At 45.8% G+C, this 18,979-nt stretch overlaps 1 protein-coding gene across 42 annotated transcripts in view; it reads left to right on the top strand.

Moving 5' to 3' along the window:
- The window catches only part of Lrrfip1 (LRR binding FLII interacting protein 1), a 128,510-nt gene that overhangs the window by 98,569 nt on the left and 10,962 nt on the right, over window positions 1-18,979 (top strand). For 23 of the 42 annotated variants that reach the window (XM_076914803.1, XM_076914805.1, XM_034522075.2 and 20 more), the window contains 9 exons: window positions 2,583-2,618; window positions 3,258-3,383; window positions 5,425-5,496; window positions 7,329-7,499; window positions 9,543-9,635; window positions 10,807-10,899; window positions 12,647-12,739; window positions 13,864-14,005; window positions 16,191-18,931. In XM_076914803.1, coding sequence (XP_076770918.1) covers window positions 2,583-2,618; window positions 3,258-3,383; window positions 5,425-5,496; window positions 7,329-7,499; window positions 9,543-9,635; window positions 10,807-10,899; window positions 12,647-12,739; window positions 13,864-14,005; window positions 16,191-17,653 — 2,289 coding nt within the window. In that variant the 3' untranslated portion in view covers window positions 17,654-18,931. Of the gene's footprint in view, window positions 1-2,582; window positions 2,619-3,257; window positions 3,384-5,424; window positions 5,497-7,328; window positions 7,500-9,542; window positions 9,636-10,806; window positions 10,900-12,646; window positions 12,740-13,863; window positions 14,006-16,190; window positions 18,932-18,979 lie in introns of those variants that run through there. The other 19 variants (XM_076914809.1, XM_076914808.1, XM_034522085.2 and 16 more) reach the window with 7 other exon arrangements.

Here is an 18,979-nt window from a genome sequence, read left to right as displayed (position 1 = left end):
TGAATGTGTGCTGTCTATTATTTTCAGAGGGGCAGTGACATGCTCTTTATCAGAGTGAAGCATACCGTCTGGGTTACTTATCTCTCCCTTTGTGTCTGGGGCTTTATGAAAAGGGTACAGCTGTCTCCTTTTTTTCTGAGCCTGACCTGAGGCCGACCTGACCACAGACAGACCAGGTCAGACTGCCATCTAGTGGAGCTACTGGGAACAGCAGATCTGTGGGGACCTTATGGGGGCCCAGCAGCTGGCTGTTTCAAAAAGTCTGTCTGATAGATGCAGCTTGTCAATTTGAAAACAAAACTGAATGCATTATATGCTGAAGGGTACATTTTATGTATCTGTATTGAGAGCGGCCGTGCAGTTTTTAATTTTTCTCTGCATGGTCTCCGTTTCCCCTCCCCACTTTTTTTTTGTATTCTGCATTAGCGCTATATTTTAGAGCAGAGACTTTTTTTTTTTAAACTATGAGAAGCGCAACCTCTATTTTTGTTTTTTATTGGCTATTTTCGAGGCCATGTAACTCAGGATGGACTGGAACTCACTCTATAGACTGGGCTGGATTCAAACTCCTAGAAATCCACCTGCCTCTGCCTCCTGTGTACTGGGATAAAGGTGCTCACCGCCACACCTGGCCAGACTATGGTTTAGATTTTTTTCTTTTCTCATTGATATTTTGTGAATTATAAAAGCAATATATGTACCAGTTACTAGTGTAAACCCTTTCATTTGCAGGCATAGATCTTTGGAAGTGATCATATGGCTATCTGGGCTCTATATTTTCTATGCAGTATTTATTACTGATGAGCGGGAGAAACCGTAGTATTTAAACCAAGGAGTAAGAAGCCATCAGGCTTCTAAGTGTTAATCTGAGTCTGCCAATCCTGACTTTCAAGGCTGGTGAGGCTTAGGGGTACAGTGGTTGCCTGGCATGCACCAGGCGTTGCGTTCCATCCCCAACACTGCAAAGCTGGACCTGTACGTTCTGTCTCCAGGTGAAGGGCCTGTTTCACTTTGGGTTCGTTAATATTCGCCCTGCAGACCAACTTACCTAAGGAATGAGGCTTCCATCCCAGAGGAGTCGGAGAGTGGGTGCTAGCCACCTCTTCTTCTCTTGTATTCCCGAGTAGAATGAAGTTCATTTCCTACCCAAATCATCCTGGCAACTCAGAACATGGAGTGGAGAAGCTGAGGCAATGGCTCAGTCAGTGAAGAGCATGCAGTGATGACCTTAGTTTAGAGATCCCAGCACTCAATGAAAGAAGCCAGGCACGGCAGTCAATGCCCGGAATCCCCCACTGCTGGGGAGGTGGGGACAGGAGGAGCCCTAGATCTGCTGGCCGGCCACTGAACCAGCAAGCCCCAGCTTGGTGAGAGTCCCTGCCTTAATAAGGTGGAAAGCTACCTAAGAAGACACTTTTGTCACATTCTGGCCTCCACATGCATACACATGCTCACAAACATGAATATATATATATATATATATATATATATATATATATATATATATATATGTATATGTATATGTATATGTATATGTGTATATCTCCAAGGAGAATGGAGCAGGACTCTTCAAGTCTGTAAATGCACACACATGTTCACAGACATGAACATGCATACATGTACACAAGCCCAAGGAAAATGGAGCAGGGCTCTTCAACTCTATGGACAGTGAGATGCAACTGTCTCAGTCAGGGCCTACCTTAGCACCCCCAGAGTGTACAGTTAGGCCAGCGTGAACTTCGCATCTGAAAAGGTTCAGCGTCTGGTGATGATCCCGCACATGAGCAGTGGCTGACTGGGGTCCACTGGTCTGTGCAACAGGGCCTCTGAGTTCTTGCCATGTGCTAGTTAGACTTGGGGGACACCTAGAAAAGAAATAGGCATTGGAGGTGCCCACTGGTCTTGTGCCTAGTGACCATTTTCTCTTGCTACGCATATTGTCTGCAAGCTGTAACCTCAGAGCATGGTGGTGACATCAGAGCTACCCATTATAAACCTGCACAGATGTCCACAGCGTCCCAGGCCACTCAGAGTCTGAGGTACAATGTCACTCATATGTGGTGAAAACTTTCAGTTAAGAACTTCTGAACTTGGCACTGAGAGAGAAGCATGTTCCTGATGGTATTCCAGCATGGCGCCTGACTTCTCAGAGGGCCAGGAATGGAACTTGGTCTCATAGTAGATGTTGAATAAAAAAAGAGATAGTCCTTAAGTCAGACTCAGCCTTGGTCCCCAAGACACCCTCTACCCCAGGTGTGTCCCTTGGGGCTCAGCACCAATGCACACTGCTTTCATCCTCATAAGCTGCTCTGAGTTTCACTGAGGCTTCTATCTGAGGGGAGGAAGGGCCTCAGAGAAACATCCATACAGGAAAGATGGGGAAAGCCAGAGTCTAATAAGAGTTTCTCTTTTTAGGTTTTAAATTACAGCGCAAGCTAACGTTTCTTGATTTGTGCGGTTGGGTTTTTTTGTTTTGTTTTGTTTTAGCATCATACTCCAGATCAATATGGATCTTTGAAATGATCATAGGAGTCGTAATTCAGTGCTTTTTAATATCTGACGGCTGTCTATTTCCCCCACAGGTAGAAGAAAGACCAGACAAAGACTTCGCTGAGAAGGTAAGGGATTTCTGTAAGCCTCTGCCTTCTCTTAGTTATTAAACCAGATGGTCCTGGGTGAGGCTGACAGGAACCCAGTTACTTGGTGTTTAATAAAGTGAGCAAATGACCGAGGTTACCAAGTGGGCCACACAACATGATGTCATATTCCTAAAGTGAGGGACAGCGAAGAGCTCATGGCTAACTAGACAGCCATGAGGCATCTCTGAATGAACCTTTCTATCACTAGCCAGAAGCCCACAGGAGACCATCCAGTAGAGAAGCTGAGTTAAAGAAAAGGTGCCCTGGGGCCAGAGAGATGGCTTAGCGGGTAAGAGTGACTGCTGCACAAATTGATGGCCTGAGTTCAAATCCCCAGCACACAGGTAAAAAGCTGGGTGTGTTCACATGTACCTTTAACCCCAGTACTGGTCATCTAGTCTAAGCAAAATGGTGAGTTCCAGGCTCAGTGAGAGACCTCATCTCAAGGGAATTCAGTGGAGAGTGACTGAAGAGGGTCCCTGGCAGCCTCCATGCACACATTTCATACACAGACATGATCACCTTGGGAAGCTAAAATGGAAAGAAATGGTTCTAGAATGTTCAACTTGTTGGTAATTTTGGTTTTACCTAATCACATCTGATCTTCACCCATTCCAGGGCTCCCGTAACATGCCCAGCCTGTCTGCAGCCACGCTGGCATCTCTGGGTGGGACTTCCTCCCGGAGAGGGAGTGGAGATACCTCCATCTCCATGGACACTGAGGCATCCATCAGGGAAATCAAGGTAAAACACTGGGCTCATGTGTGACTTGACAGAAGCCCTTGGAAAACTAGTCTTGGATTTACAGAGACTTCATTTGTGAGGTTCGAGATCAGTCCCATCTCCTCTGCCTGTCTCAAAATGTGGCGTTCACCTAACACTGGACAGAGCTCAGGCAGCATCCCTGTGGGAAGCTGGCTTCATCTGACTGTACACAAGAAGGAGGAGCATGAGTCCTCTGTGGTCTTCGTGCTGTGCTCTCCGTAGGCCATGCTGTCTTTCACCATATGCTAACTCATGGATATTTGCTTTTCATTCGACATTCTGGTCTCCTATGCCTGCATCCTTGTTCCAGGACCACAGAGGAGGTTGCCCATCCTCTGGCATCTTTCCCCTTGCCTGGAGTGTGTGCCCTCCCCTCTGTCTGTAGCATGCCTTTGGTAGACTCCATCACTGTATTTTAATGATGGTTTTTCTCTTAGCATAACACAGACAATATTCTCTGTTAAACCTTTGACACCAAGGTTGGTGCCATATGTTGGTGACCTCCTCTGTGTATTGGAAAGACACACAGCCCAGCACTGTTTGTTAATTATTAGTACTACATGTTCTGTTGGGTAACTGGTACAACTGTGTCCCAAACGGGGAAGGATTGAGGGTGGGTGACCAGAATGTTGTGTCCTTCAGAGAACAAAGTCAAGTCAAACAGAGGGTATGAGAGGGCTGGATTTGGCTAATTTTGTGGGAGAACTTCCTCATACTTAGCTCCGGCTCACAGGGACCCAGCTCCACTGGTGGTGGCTAAGCAGACAGATGGCATTTGCCAGGAGAACAGAAGAGGGCCTGGAGCAGCTGCCAGTGTTAGATCCAACGATGCAGCTTCTGTGTTTTAGGAGTATGAGGAAAGGTGTTTGTTTGTTTGTTTGTTTGTTTGTTTGTTTGTTTTTGGTTTGCTTCCCTAAAATGCCATATACCGGACCTGAACATCCTCAGCTACCACCACTTGTTTTCTCGATGGGCTGGAGTGGGGAGATCATTGCAGTCCTGTTTAGACTCAGCTCTTGGGCATGAATACCATTCATTTGCCTGGCAGGTGTTTGCCAGGAGACTAGCTCAAGGCAGAAACTCTGCCCGGGTACCAAGAAGCAAGGTGGATACTGGGGTCTCTGCAACTGGGATGTGCTGGTCTCTGCCCTCAGCAGCTCACTGTTTCTGTGATATAGGAAGACGGAGTTAAATCACTGTCAGAGTTCTTTTGGCCAGTTGTTGTTTAAGGTTTATTATTATTATTTTATTTGTGTGTGTGTTTGTGTGTGTTTGTGCCGCCTGTGTGCAAGGTGCCGTCAGAGGCCAGAGGGGGATAAAAAGATCCCTTGAAGCTGGAATTACAGGTGGTGATAGAGCCACCTGATTTGAGTGCTGGAAAGTAAAGTGGGGTCCTCAGGAAAAGCAGCAGGCACTCTGAAGCACTGAGCCACCACCTAGCCACACACCACCCCCATTTACCTGGGTTTTTTTTTTAAGATTTACTTATTTATTATTTATTTAATGTGTATTGGGGTTTTGCTTTCATGTATGTCTGTGTGCCACATGCACACTAGGTTCCCACAGAGACCAGAAGAGGGTATCACATCTCCTAGAACTGCACTTGCAAGTGATTGTGAGTCTCCATGTGGATGCTGGTCATTGAACCCAGGTCCTCTGCGAGAGCAACAAGCTCTCTTAACCAATGAGCCATTTCTTCAGCTCAGCATTTCGCCTATTTAAAAAAAAATTCGTAAAACAATACAAGATATACCTACATTTTATAACAGTACATAAAAACATGTGAACTACATAAATGGTGATGTCTATAACACTGAAACTTATATTTGCTTTTCTTTAACACCTAATAAAATACAGAAGGAACCATGCCTCCTACTGCCAATGTGATGGACCCAGACATAAGAACATCAGAAGGGTGTGTGTGTGTGTGTGTGTGTGTGTGTGTGTGAGCGTGCGCGCGCGCGCGTGCTCTGCCATTTCTCTCCCTTGATGTCATTTGCCTTTTGTGCATTTTCTTTAGGAACTTAATGAGTTAAAGGACCAGATTCAGGATGTAGAAGGCAAATACATGCAGGGACTGAAAGAGATGAAGGTACCGGTTTATGGAAGTGTGAGCCCGTAACACTAACCCACCTTAACTTTTAAAAGCCTCACAGAGGTCCCATGAGCATGCTCGCTGTGAAGGGCATCGGCTGTGGAAAGTATAGGGTCATGGGAATTCTAACATGGCATGCATCTGTTGTCTTTCAAATGCAGTTTCTGAACACGGTGAGTCCCCAGTGGAAAAGGTGACAGACAGACCTAGTCTCTGATGTAAGATGGTACTTAACACCCTCCCCCTAGGCTTAGAGCCAGTGTCTCACTCTGAAAACATAGACACACACCAGAGAGTTTTGCTTCTTTTTGCTCTCCATCATTCTCACATACAAGTGTCCTCCCAGTTCACTTTGCTGAGCTCACTGGAGCTGCTCTAACGCATGTGCTTTCAAAGCATCCTGGTTACTGCATGCTGTCAACTGTTACTTAGGGGAACAGCATCTGAGAGTGTATGTGTGCGCACTACTCTCAGACTGTGAAGAACATCGCCATGCCAACAAGAAATGTACTGTCCCTGTTCCTTAACAATGCTGAGGTGAGCAGGTGCTGTGGGTCGCTGGTGCCAAGGCACACGGCAGCCATATATCAACAACAAGCTCAAGACAAGTCTGGAATCAAGCAGTAGGTATAGGTCAGTTACATCTTTCTCATCTCCTCAGAAAGGCCCCAAGAAATCATCTAAACTCCATAGCAACATGCACCAGACAGACAGGTGGCATAAGTCACATACTAATTTATCATGTTCATAATCATTTCTATATAATAGAAAAATTAAGACCCTGGCTTTTTCACTCGCCTAAAAATGGAACCAAAAATTAACTGAGAGCCAGTGATACCACTTTGGGTTGTCATGGTGCTCCCATAGCGAGACCAGTGCTGGAGTCCACAGGGCCTCTTCACAGCTCTGACTCGAGCTGGTACCCCTTTCTTAGACTCTGGGTAGTTCAAGCTGGTGACTGCCCCCTCTTGATCTCCTGGCTTCCCTCTCCTGGCATTTAAATTTTGGTGCCTGCAAGAGTGAGAGCCAAGTTTGGGCATTGCCAATATTATCTTTACAGCCTCTTTCCCATGCTGCCCTTTCAAACAAATGACCTTGGACATTCTGGGAACTACCCAGTAAGACCTGTGTACCTTGTTTTATTTCCCATGAGTCATAAATCTGAAATGATCACAAATCTTTTCCTGGTTCCCAAGCCTAAAGGGGAGGCCTAGCTTGTGGCAGGGTTTTCTTTCCATCAGTAGCTGCCTCGTTCACATTGAGTAATGACTTCAGAAACCCACTGAGCTGCCATGGCCTGTGGTGGGAAGATTCTGGCTGCTGAGTCAGTCACTGGCTCTGCTGCCTCCCCAAGCAACCCCTGTGTCCCACATGCTTCCTTGTCTTAACAAGAAAAGAGATTGTCATCTTAGTTAACTCCTGTTGCTGACAAAGGCAACTTAAGGGAGGCAGGATCTTGGCTCACAGTTCAGAGGTACAGTCCATCATGGCAGGGACATTCTAGTGGCAGGAACATGAGGCAGCCGGTCATAGTGCCTGTGCAGTCGGCAAGCAGAGAGCAAGGAGTGTTGGTTCTCCCTTTCTCCTTTCTTTGCAAGCCAGGATTCTGGCCTAGGGATAGCCTGCATTTAGGGTGGGTCTTCCAGGCTCAATTAACATAGTCAACATAATCCCTCACAGGTAAGCCATAGGCCATACTCGTTCTTCCCCGACAGCTAAAAGGTACTTGTCCCAGTGATGGGACATTGAGAAGGAGGCTCTGTGCCTCCTCAATGGAAAGAGACTTGTTTTCCTTTTGCAATTTTGAAACAATGGCCTGGTTTCTGCAGGACTCGCTGGCCGAAGTTGAGGAGAAGTACAAGAAGGCTATGGTCTCCAACGCCCAGCTCGACAATGAGAAGACCAACTTCATGTACCAGGTGGACACACTAAAGGACATGCTGCTGGAACTGGAAGAGCAGCTGGCCGAGTCTCAGCGGCAATACGAGGAGAAGAACAAGGTGAGCGCCACCCACCATGCTCAGGAACAGTCGGGGGACTGTGTAAATACTGTGTCCATTATATTTCTGAAGGATTGTTCTTTTTGTTAATTATGTGTGTGTTGGGGGTGGGGTAGGTGCAGGAGTACACTGGCTTGTAGAGGCCAGAGGAATATGTCAGATCCCCTAGAGCCGGAGTTACAGCAGTGGTTCTCAGTCTGTGGGCTGAAACCCTTTCACAGGTGTCATATTGATCCTACATAGCAAATATTTTCATTACAATCCATAACAGTAGCAAAACTAGAGTTATGAAGTTGGCAAGGAAAGTAATATTATGGTTGCAGGTCAGCCCAACACGAGGAACTGTATTAAAGGGTCGCAGCATTAAGAAGGTGGTGAAGCACTGAGCTATAGGCAGGTGTAAGCTGCCTGACGTGAGTGCTGGAAATCAAACTCAGGTCAAATACTATGAGAGTAGTATTAACTGCTGAGCCCTCCCTCCACCTTGTGTTTATGTTTTTTAAAGCAGTGATTCCCCACTTGTCCGGAAAGCCCAGAGTCTGAGAGTTAGAACAAACACTGTACCTTGTCATATATGTGGCAGCAATGCCTCTGATCCCAACATGTAGGAAGCTGAGGCAGGAGGATTGCAAGTCCAAGACCAGCTTGGGCTACGTAACAAGGCTCCGTCACCAAACAAAACAAAGCAACCCCAAGGGTGAGAGAAGATAACTCACTCTGTAAAAATGCTTGCTACACAGCAGAGTTCAGAGGTCAGCATCTATAGAGGCACCTGCTTATACCCCCCTCCCCCATGCTGGGGAGGTAGACAGAGAGAGTGATCTCTGGTGTTTACCACATAGCCAGATTAGCTTAATCAGCTAGCTCCTGACCACAAGAAACCCTTTCTCAAAAAACCAAGGTGAGGTCTGGAAAGATGGCCCAGGGCTTAAGAATGCATACTATCATGTAGGGGGCCCATGTTTGGTTCCCAAAACTCATGTCGGGTGGCTCACCAGTGCCTGTAACCCCAGCTCCTGGAGATCTGATGGCTGTGGCTTCCACGGGCATCCACACTCATGTGCGCAGACCCACACATATACACGTAATTAAAATAAATAAATAAATAATGAAAATAATAAAATAAAACTTGAAAAGAAAAATAATCTAGATAGACAACTCTTAAGAAATAACACCCAATTCAAAGTGAACTTCTGGCTTCCACATACCTGTGCACATAGTGCACACACACATATGCACACATACAAATAGGCATGTGTGTATATGTGTGTGTGTGTGTATATATATATATATGCATATAAAACTCAGAAATCTGTGCTCTTTTCCAAGTGACTTAAAATGTTAGCATGCATAGTTTCAATATGTAAACTATTTTTTTACTAGAATAGTTTTACTAGAGTATTGGTCTTTTGCATGAAAATAAAACCATGAAAAGACATGTATTTGAAAAAACAGACACACTTAAATAATGCACAACTAGGTGCTTCCAGATTTTCATGCTGAAATTCATTTCCTGCCTTTGATTATATGTCAGCTTCCTAGGGTGTTAATGACAAACATCAAAGATTTTAGGAAAATCATATTGTTATTGTTATTTCTACTCATTTGGAAAAGGCACATTAGTTACTCTGTTTCGATAATCATACCTTCTAAGCCCAGAGAAGGGCAGCCTTGCATGTACTTTAGGATCTACTGGGACTCACAACACAGAAGCGGTTTTGCTCTTGCACACTCCTTGCCTTCAGCCTAGTCATGGGATCATAGCAGAAGCCTAGAAAAAGGCCCTAGGTTTCATCGTAGCAAGAGAGGAATTGGGAAACATTCGTCTCCTGCACACGCTCCACAGATTAATCCTAGAGGAGACTGTCCGATTGTCCTCTGTGGAGGGCAGAGGAATGAGTTTGTGTTATTATGTGCCTTGGAAACAGCAATGACATAGTGAAGGGGTGTTTGTCCTAAGGGAAGTGTGGCTCATGAGAGCGTGAGCCCCGTGACAGGGATATGCCACTGAGCTGTACCCTCAGCGCCATTTCTCCTCCACAGGAGTTCGAGAGGGAGAAGCATGCCCACAGCATCCTGCAGTTCCAGTTTGCAGAAGTGAAAGAGGCCCTGAGGCAAAGGGAAGAAATGCTGGAGGTGAGCAGCCACCGCCTTCTTCCCTTTCTGTTGGATTCCTCGCTGTTTTAGCCCAGGCTACTATGACAAGATACCGCAGGTCTGGTGGCCTTGACAACAAGTGCATATTTCCTTACTGTTCTGGATACCAGAGTCCAGGTTGAGGTTGGACACTGCACCTCTTCAGTGTTCAATAGGAACACTCATCCTATCCACCGTCCTACATCATTTAACCTTAATACTTGAGACCTTATCCCCAAACACTAGTCACCTTGGAGGCCAGAGAGTCAGTTACAGCTCTGCTTAAAAACCAGGGTTTGGGCTAACTTTCCATCCCTTGAGGAGCCGGCTCCTCCCGTTGGTAGAGTCTCACTCTGGTGCTCTTGTGTTTGCCTGGGAGATGTGAAAAAATAGCCCCCACCAAGGTCCACATCCTAGTCCCTAGAAGTTGTGAATATGGAAAAAAAAAAGATTTAAAAGGTGAGGTCAAAGACCTTGATCATCTGTGTAGCTCTGACATCATCACAAGGGTACCCACCAGAGGGAGGCAGGTCAGATGCTGAGGTGGGAGCTGTCTCGAAGCAGTGGGGTGTTAAGAGTTTGTAAAGAAGGGACACGAGAGAGTGTGGGCAGGTTCTAGGAACCAGAGAAAACAGGCTATTGATCCTCTCCCCAAAAGATTCTTAACAGTCTCAGAACTGTAAGAGAGTATATTTGTGTGATTTCATGAAAGTCATGGCTGTAGGAAGCCAGCAGAGGTATGTACCACGTAACATTCTGGTCAGCAGTGGGACACACGGATGACAATGGCCCCCTGGATTCTATTACTTAGTGGCATTGCAGCCATCATTTTCTTACTCTGTAACGTTTGCAAACAATGAGCTCGCCTTCTCAGACTGCTGTCCGACTGCTAAGCAAAACATAACTGTACAAGGTTAGGTTCTTGTTTTTATAACATAATCAGGACTGTAATTGATGGCTTTGAGGTATGATATCAGCCAAGCTGGGTTTCATACTGGAACTGAGAGTAGAACAGGGAAAAATTCTAACATGCTGATGAATCTGGGGTTTGTGAGGTGAGGCGCTTGTTGGCTGCCTACTGGTCTACCTCTCCACCCTGGTCATCCAGCACTGACTTCTTTTCTCTGCTTAACTCTTTGTCTGCTTTCTTTCTGTCTGTTCCTTTCCTCAGGAAATCCGACAGCTGCAGCAGAAACAGGCGGGTTTTATCAGGGAGATTTCTGATCTTCAGGAAACAATAGAGTGGAAAGACAAAAAGATAGGGGTAGGAGTCTCTCAAGCCTTCGCCAGCGCTTCCAAGGGGTGGGATGCTTAGCAAATGAGGCTCTTGCCGAAGCTTTGGTTTGGAAAAAAAAAATGTTTGCATGAGTGTGTGTGTGACCCACATGCGATACAACATGAATAGCATGTTGGCTATCCCGGCTTACCCAGGTGGATGGGACCATAGCTAGGCATTTGCAATTGTTTCCCTCCCTGCCACACCTGAGTAGCCTAGGTGCAATGCAGGCCATGCAAGGAGAGGCTCTGGGCAGATCAGTGTGGCGGATCAAATTCTAGAATGCCCTCAGGGGTCATGTGATGCTGTGGGTGACAGATCCCACGCCCCAGAGGTTTGCATTGGATCTCTCTCCATCCTCAGCAGAGAGGAGGAAACACCCCATCCACGTTTAAGAGTGAATAAATAGGAAGAGTGGACCCCACCAAGTCACTGCTGACTCATAGTAGCACATAGTACCAAAAAAACAGCAACTCATGTGACAGGGCCCCAGTACAGGTTCAGAGGTCATCTGTCACATCATAAAAATGTTCACAATATGGAACCCCACTTTAACAAATTCACAAGCCTTGGCTAAGAAACTGTGTGTTCCTCTGTGTGTGTGTGTGTGTGTGTGTGTGTGTGTGTGTGTGTGTCTGTCTGTCTGTCTGTCTGTCTGTCTGTGTCTATGTGTGTGTCTTTCTGTCTTTCTGTCTGTCTGTGTCTGGGTGTGTGTGTGCATACGCACAGGTACAAACATGCTTTTCAAGAACATTTTTTAGACAACAAATACACATCATCAATTGTCTAAAAATAGGTTAGGGGCTAGGGACAGGGTTGCCAGGAATGTGCAAGCACAAGGACCTGCATTTAGTCACCAGACCAGACATGGTGACACATATTTGTAACCCTGGCACTGGGGAGGCGGAAGAGCTAGAGATAAAGACATTCCTAAGGCTTGATGGCCAGCCAGCCTACTCAGGGAACTCCTGAGTAGAGTTCAGAACAGTAAGAGACTCTGTCTTTAAAACAAAGATGAGGGCATTTGATGAATGAGACCCGGTATGTCCTTGGAGCTACACACAGAGACACATGGAGACATGCACACACGTGAACAGGAGCATAAACATAAAAATGTCTAGAATTATTGAGTAGGGTTCTGTAGCAACCATTCTTGTTCTGCATTTATCTCTCATTAAAAGGACTGTAGTTCCTGTTAACTCCCCAGCGCCGTGTTATAAGATGCTAACAGGGCTAGTGCCAGGCACATACCTTTAGTCTCAGCACTGTGAGGGTGAACTCCAGGCCAGCCAGGGCCACACATTGAGACCCTATCACAAAAACAAACAACACCCCTCTCTAATTAATTAATTAATTAATTAAGAAGAAAAGAAAGCCAGGCTAGACAGTAATAGGATAGCCTGGGAATGTGGCTCAGTAGTAGAGCACTTGCCTCCGTGTATGAGGCCCTAGGTTCAGTCCGCAGCACTGCAATGAGAAGACAAAGGGCAGAAATGAAGTCATGAAGCAGCCTTCCTCTATAGTGTCCCTTGCTTAGAAATGCTAATGTGTGAACAGTAGCTGGCCCAGCCTGGGAAAAACCCAACATTTTTTTTTTCTCACTGTTATCCTGCATGGCAGTGCCTCCTAGTCCCTGCTTCTATCTGTGCTAATCTCTTCCTCTCTCCCTCTCTCCGTCTTTCCCTCTCTCCCTGTCCCCTTGCCGGCCCCTCTCTCTCCTCTGCTGCACACTCAGGCATTAGAAAGACAGAAAGAGTTCTTTGATTCTATAAGGAGCGAACGAGATGACCTTAGAGAAGAAACAGTCAAACTGAAGGAGGAGTTGAAGGTACGAAACCAAAGTGCAGCCTATGAACAATGCCACAGTGACAGTGTGGGTTCACTGTCATGTCAATAAATGGGAGCTTTCAATTAACTATCCCTCGGGAAGCAGGTGATGTCAATGCCCATATGTGCTTCTGCCCGAGACCGGCTGGTGTTTACAAGCTGAACAGGTCTGCAAAGTAGCTCAGATTTCTAGCTCTGAGTTTGGTGTTCATCTGAATGTTTTCTTACCCTCATTAGAATGTGTGTACTTCCTTGTTTAAGCCACTTGTGGAGGACTTTCTTAGCTGAACAATATCTGGGGTAAGTGGAGGGATCCCACTTTTCCACCAGATCATAGAAAGGACAAGTTTCGCATCTTGTAAGGGCCATGCCAAAGGAAATCAAGCAGGCAGTCCTGGGTGGGTTCTCAGACTGCCACAGCAGTAGTGGTATGTGGCAGTGGCAACATCCCACTGCCCCTAGACACATGTCAGTGTCATTTCCCGAGCTCCCCAGTCAAAGTCAGAGCAGGTTAGCAGCAGGATACAGGCTTACAGCCAAGACCTAAATGAGGCTCCCAGTCCAGGCTTGTATGCAGCAGTTGGGAGCCAAGAAAAAGGTGCTGTGAGCCAAGCAGACAGCAAGGAGGTGCTTTGCAACGGAGGCAGGCAACTGTTCTCAAGGGGTCCGCCATGTTGTTGACATAAATGGTCCTTTTGAGGGCAGGAAGCATCCTGACCCCTGAAAATGCCATCTTTATGCAAACTGCACTGGGTCTTTCCACTACACTTACATATTTCTTTCTTCATCCTGAACTCCCTTTTTAAAGACAGTGGTCAGAGTTTATAGTGAAAGGTTCATTTTCTTGATGTTCCTCTTTCGGGGCAGCCCACAGGTCATTGCCCTAGTTAGAAGAAAGTCTTTTAAAAGTGTCTTGTCACCAGACAATCAGTTGCGGATTGGTACACACAAGGAGGAAGCCATTGTAGATCTGCTTGCATTGATAAGACTATGAACATGGTACCTAGATACTTCTCTATCCCTATAGAGTTAGCGTCTACATCAGGAGAAACAGCATCCCTTTATAACTGACACGGTCTAACCTGGTCTCACTGAGTGTTATGTTAAATCTGTCTTTGCTCCCAGAAACATGGAATAATCCTAAATTCAGAAATAGCCACCAACGGAGAGACTTCAGACACAGTAAATGACATTGGATATCAAGCCCCCACAAAGATAACAAAAGAAGAGCTGAATGCCCTCAAGTCGGCTGGGGAGGGGGCACTAGGTAAGAGCCTTTCCTTGGCTTCTTTTGTTGTTTGGTCAGCACCGATTCATCTTTGTACACTATCAGATTGGAGTGATTGTCACTGGTCGATTAATAGTCACGCGGCATGCCCTTCATTCTGTCACTTACAGTAATTCTCCCAGACAAACCACATGATCACCCACAGTGCTGTGTAGCATGCATTTTTGTCTAGCGCTTTTCACCCATGGCTCAAGGACACGTTTCTTTTTTGCTTTTCAAGGCTGAGTAGAAAGAGGTAGGCTCAAAGTCCAGTGGTAGAGTTGAGAGTTCAATTGGGGTTTTTTTTCCAGATGTGTTCCAATTATGACTTTCCACTTAATCTTGTGATGGAGTTGTGGAGGCTGTGAAGTGGGTGAGCAGGCCATATTTTCCCACCAGCCTGACACACTTGGGGACCCACCATACAAACATTCGGAGGGTGTGAGATGCCTAAGTGGGACACAGGACACCTGGTGGGTGATGGCAGCCCTGAAGCTGTTGCCCCCACCCTCAGAATGGAAGGCAGCCGCTGTAGTGGGGTGCTCCTTGCTGTAAGTGTGGTGTGCTCACAGGAGTCGGAATTCGCCCACCTTGTTCAGAAGGGTCTTTCTCTGTATGCCACAGTTTTAGCTTCTGTAAGAATATATACTATTGGGAAATCTAATGGATCATAGGAATATTTTCTATAATTTTCATAGGTAAAATGATTTACAAATTAATGTTAGTCCTAAATTATGGCTTTGGGATAAATCCAGTTGCTAATCCTCCTCACCCCCAAGGCCGGAGTCTGTGACTGTATTGTAAGGCAGGGGTTTTTCTTTTGTCTTCTTGGTGTTTGTGTAGAAGCCCGGAGGCCTCAGCTTCTCAGAACCAATTCCTAGGAGCTTCCATATGCCCTCATGATTGTTAGAGCAAGGTGCTCTTACCAATGTGTGAGTTGCCAAAACAGGAAGAGTCTATAGTTTCCACCACTGGGGACCGGTCCTGCTGTTCTTATCTTCATGTACAACTGACATATCCCTGGTAGTCATGTGACATGTCAGTTACCCACAAAGGGTTTTGATGCTGTACCCTATCAGAGAAGCTCTGTGGGGACATCCTGGTTGGCTTATTTTACATTTACTTTTGTCTGACGGTTCTTTAATGTGACCTTGCTACATCAATAATCATACACGATAGTAGAAAAATGTAAAGGGTGAAGTTAATTCACCTCTAAATAAAGGCCAGATATTTTCCCACCATTTTCCTGGGATCAGAGGTCCACTGTGGAGACTGCCCAGTTCTTAGAATGGCAGGCTTTCACTTCCAGTAAGACAATGTCTGTGAAGCAGGGGGTTTATTGACTGCTCAGTACACTTGATGAGTTAAGCATTCATCTTGATCTTCAGCTTTGCCTTTTGTTGACATTGCCAACCCCTTGGGGATGAAAGATCCTGTGTGTCCTGAATGGGAGCATTATCTGAAGAAGACATTGCCAGGCGGCAGAACCTGAACTGCCTTGTATCTCATAGGGCTCACCCCCAGCAGCGTCTTCACTTGAGACTGGCTTTCCAGCTGAGTCTCCTAAACAGAATATTCTTTTGAGGAAATATGGAGGCTACATATTTATGTATGTTATGTCTGAGTACTTGGGTGGCTGAGAGTGTGAGGGGCAGGAACGCAGGCTTAGAGTTAGGGGACTGGAAGGAGGACCGAGAGTCCACTCAGGAAGACTTCGTGTAGCTGCCCGCCTGCTCCACAGCTCTTTCTGCAAGCTACATCAGAACCTCACCTTTAAAAGCTGCTCCTACCAGATGGTGGCAGTCACTCTGGCCTTGGTGGCAGTGACCCTCTGCTTACCCAAAACAAGCTAATGCAATTGCTGCTTTGACACACAGGCCTGGAGACACTTGTTTCCTATCTCTCCCTCTTTGTCTCTCTCTGTCTCTCTGTTTCTGTGTCTCTCTATCTCTCTCTGTCTCTCTCTGTTTCTATGCTATCTCTGTCTTCCTCTTTCTCCTTTCCTCCCTCTCTCTCTTTCTCTCTCTCTTGCTCTGTCACTCTCTCACTCGCTCTCTCTCTCTCTCATGCTCTCTCTCTCTGAGAAAATTGGGTGTTAATTAGAACGTGTTGTTTGCATTTAAGTATATATATTAAGTGCCCACCACATCATGGGGTCCCTTCAATTCTCTCAATGGTCTTTTAGGAAAAGCCAAAGAAGTGGAGGTGAAAAAGGAAATTGTGGAGAAAGTGGGGCAAAGAGAAACCTTACAGAATTCTGAGCAAGAACAGCCCAAACCCAACACAGGAAAGGATTGTGTGGACAGAGGGGTGTCACATCCTGGTGAGAAGGCTGAGGACCAGAGACCTGCTGAAGACAGTGCCCTGTCCCTGGGACCACTAGCAGGGGCCAAATGTGAGCAACAGGTTCAGAGCCAAGATCAAGAGAACACTTCTGTCCTCAAAGACCCAGAGCAGATCGAGTCACACAAGGTCACAAACGAGTCAGATGGCAGGGCCAGCAACTCCCCTGAGCAGTCCAGCTGCCTGGGGTGTGTAGACAGTGAAGTGTCGGGGCCCACTGAGGAGCTGAAAACAGATTTGGGAAAAGGTAGCTATGAACCATGTCCAGACTACGTTTTGGGGCAAACACCTGAAACTGACGAGGTGAGCTGTACAGACTCAGGGGGCACGGGTGGAAACCACACAGAGGATGCAGTACAGGCAGGGGGTGCTGCAGTTGAGGACCAAGTAGGGGCAATGGCCTCTGGACCTGTGGAGCAAAGCAAAGGCACAGAGAATTACGATGAAAGATGTCTGAAGGACGGGCTGGGGCAGAGCTCAGAGAGAGAACCCGCCCAAAAAGTAGCTGAGCCTGAGGAAGCCCTCATTCAGAGTCCACAGGCAGGTGGAGAAAACACTGTTGCCGAGGCCGAAGATGCAGAAGTAAGGGATGAGAATCCCATCCAGGCAGAAGTCCAGGCAACCCCTGGAGCTCCCATAGTTCAGAGCGGCCATCAGGACACAACAGGACCAGGTAGCACAGATGCCAAGCGCACACCACTTCACGCAAAAGAGCGCAACCAACAAGCAAAGAGTGGGCAGCAGGCAGAGGCCTTGGATTCGCCCCAGAAGAAGACAAAGAACAAGAAGAAGAAGAACAAGAAGAAGAAAACTGCAGCTCCCGTGGAAACCTGCAGAGATGATAATGAAGAGTTAAACTGTCAGGACCCGGATGTGGGTGACGTGGAGGAGGAAGAGCGGGTCCAGGTCACCAACAGGAAGCAGGTGGCAGAAAACCCAGAACAGAAAATCAAAGCAGGACGCAGAGAACCTGTCGAAGATCCTCAAAGTGGGTGGAGTGGAAAACAGAAGGATGGGGAAGGCCCCATAGACATCTTGGATCAGAACAGTCCCCAGTGTGAAGATGGGGACATCTCCCCAGTGGGAAAGGAAGGTTCCCAAAGGGATGCCTCTCATATCGGTAGTGAAGAGGGACATGTGCCCTCCCAACATCCTGGCCAAACAGTTGAGAATGCTATAGATGGCCACAGCCTAGACAACAGTGACCTGTCAGGGCAGCTGGGGGGCTTCAATTCAGAAAGTGGAGAGCAGGCAAGAGAGGAGGCAGGGAACAGCAAGAATAAGGAAGATTGCACCATGTCATGAGGAGGCAGAGGCGGGAGGCAGGGCGTGAGAGTGAGTTTCAGAGCTGGTTCAGGACTTAGCACAGTAAGCTCCGTTCCTCAGCCATCAACTATAATCAGAAATTCCATCCTTCCACTCCACAGCCGAGGTTCATGAATGTCCCGGTTTCTACATGTGTCAATCACCAAGTATCAACTACCTTAAGTTATAGACTGTTACCTGTAGATTTGTGTTTAACCATTGATCACCTAGCCAGTACTGTTTTTACTTTCAGTTCTAGCTGAGAACATTCCGTTAGCATCAGGGGACACCAGGTGTGCATTCTAGCCTGAAGGTCAGAATGTACCGTTTGCTTCAGGCTAGGATGAATGTGGGTATTCTTGACCAAATGTATCAATATCTGGTTGAAATGACCAAAAGGCGTTCATAGAGTTCTGCATTATAAGCAGCAAATATTCAAATATGTATTATTCAAATAGATTTATTTTATTATTTGATCTTAATCTGTACACCGTAGCCTGTTTGGTATTATATTTAAAGGAGTAGATGGATAAGTAGCGTGTAGGTCAGTGGGTGAGAGGACCTACACCTGGGGTGGAGATTAATTACTGTAGAGATTCAGATATGTGTCAGAAAATACAAGGAGACCATGTGCCTTTACCTCACAGAAATACTTTATTTTGCACCAATGCTCTTGGATCTTGTTGCCAATGGTACCCAAATTAATTTTTATCAGAGATCTTTATTTTCACTTTATGCAAGTGATGTAATAAATTCGTTTTATTTTGAATATTTTATTTTTACTCTTCTCTGCTAATGACATGTTGAAATTATATTTCCTACTTTAGTATTGAGAACAAGTTGTTGTTACTTTTTTTTATTTTAAAGTTATCTTTCTTCCTGAATGTCGACTTAAAAATTTTAAAAGGCTGTTCTTATGCAAAAGGACCCATTAGATTATAATCCACTATTTTGTGTTTGATATAAATATTTTTATTTGTTGTTTCTCGATATTTTCTTATTGGAAAGTTATTGTTTTATCTGCCTGAAGGAAGTATGTATTTTCTATATAAAGAAGCATTTAGACAATGACTATAGAGTTGAATTTAAAAGTATTAGTAAATATACAATCACAAAAGGATACACTGTACAACTGCTGTTGACCTGTTATGGAATCACATGAATTCATACTACTGTTACAAGATAGAGTGGAATGCAAAATGACCAAAAACCTCAGGAAAATTTGAGGCAGATTGAAGAGTCATATAATTGAAATAAAAGAATTTTATAATTTTACAAGCCTAGCGTTCTGGTCTTTGAGACCCTTGACCTCTGACCCTGATAGCT

Source organism: Arvicanthis niloticus, chromosome 17 (assembly GCF_011762505.2).
Source record: "Arvicanthis niloticus isolate mArvNil1 chromosome 17, mArvNil1.pat.X, whole genome shotgun sequence".
Lineage (NCBI taxonomy): Eukaryota > Metazoa > Chordata > Mammalia > Rodentia > Muridae > Arvicanthis > Arvicanthis niloticus.
This window is presented reverse-complemented; position numbering and strand designations above follow the sequence as displayed.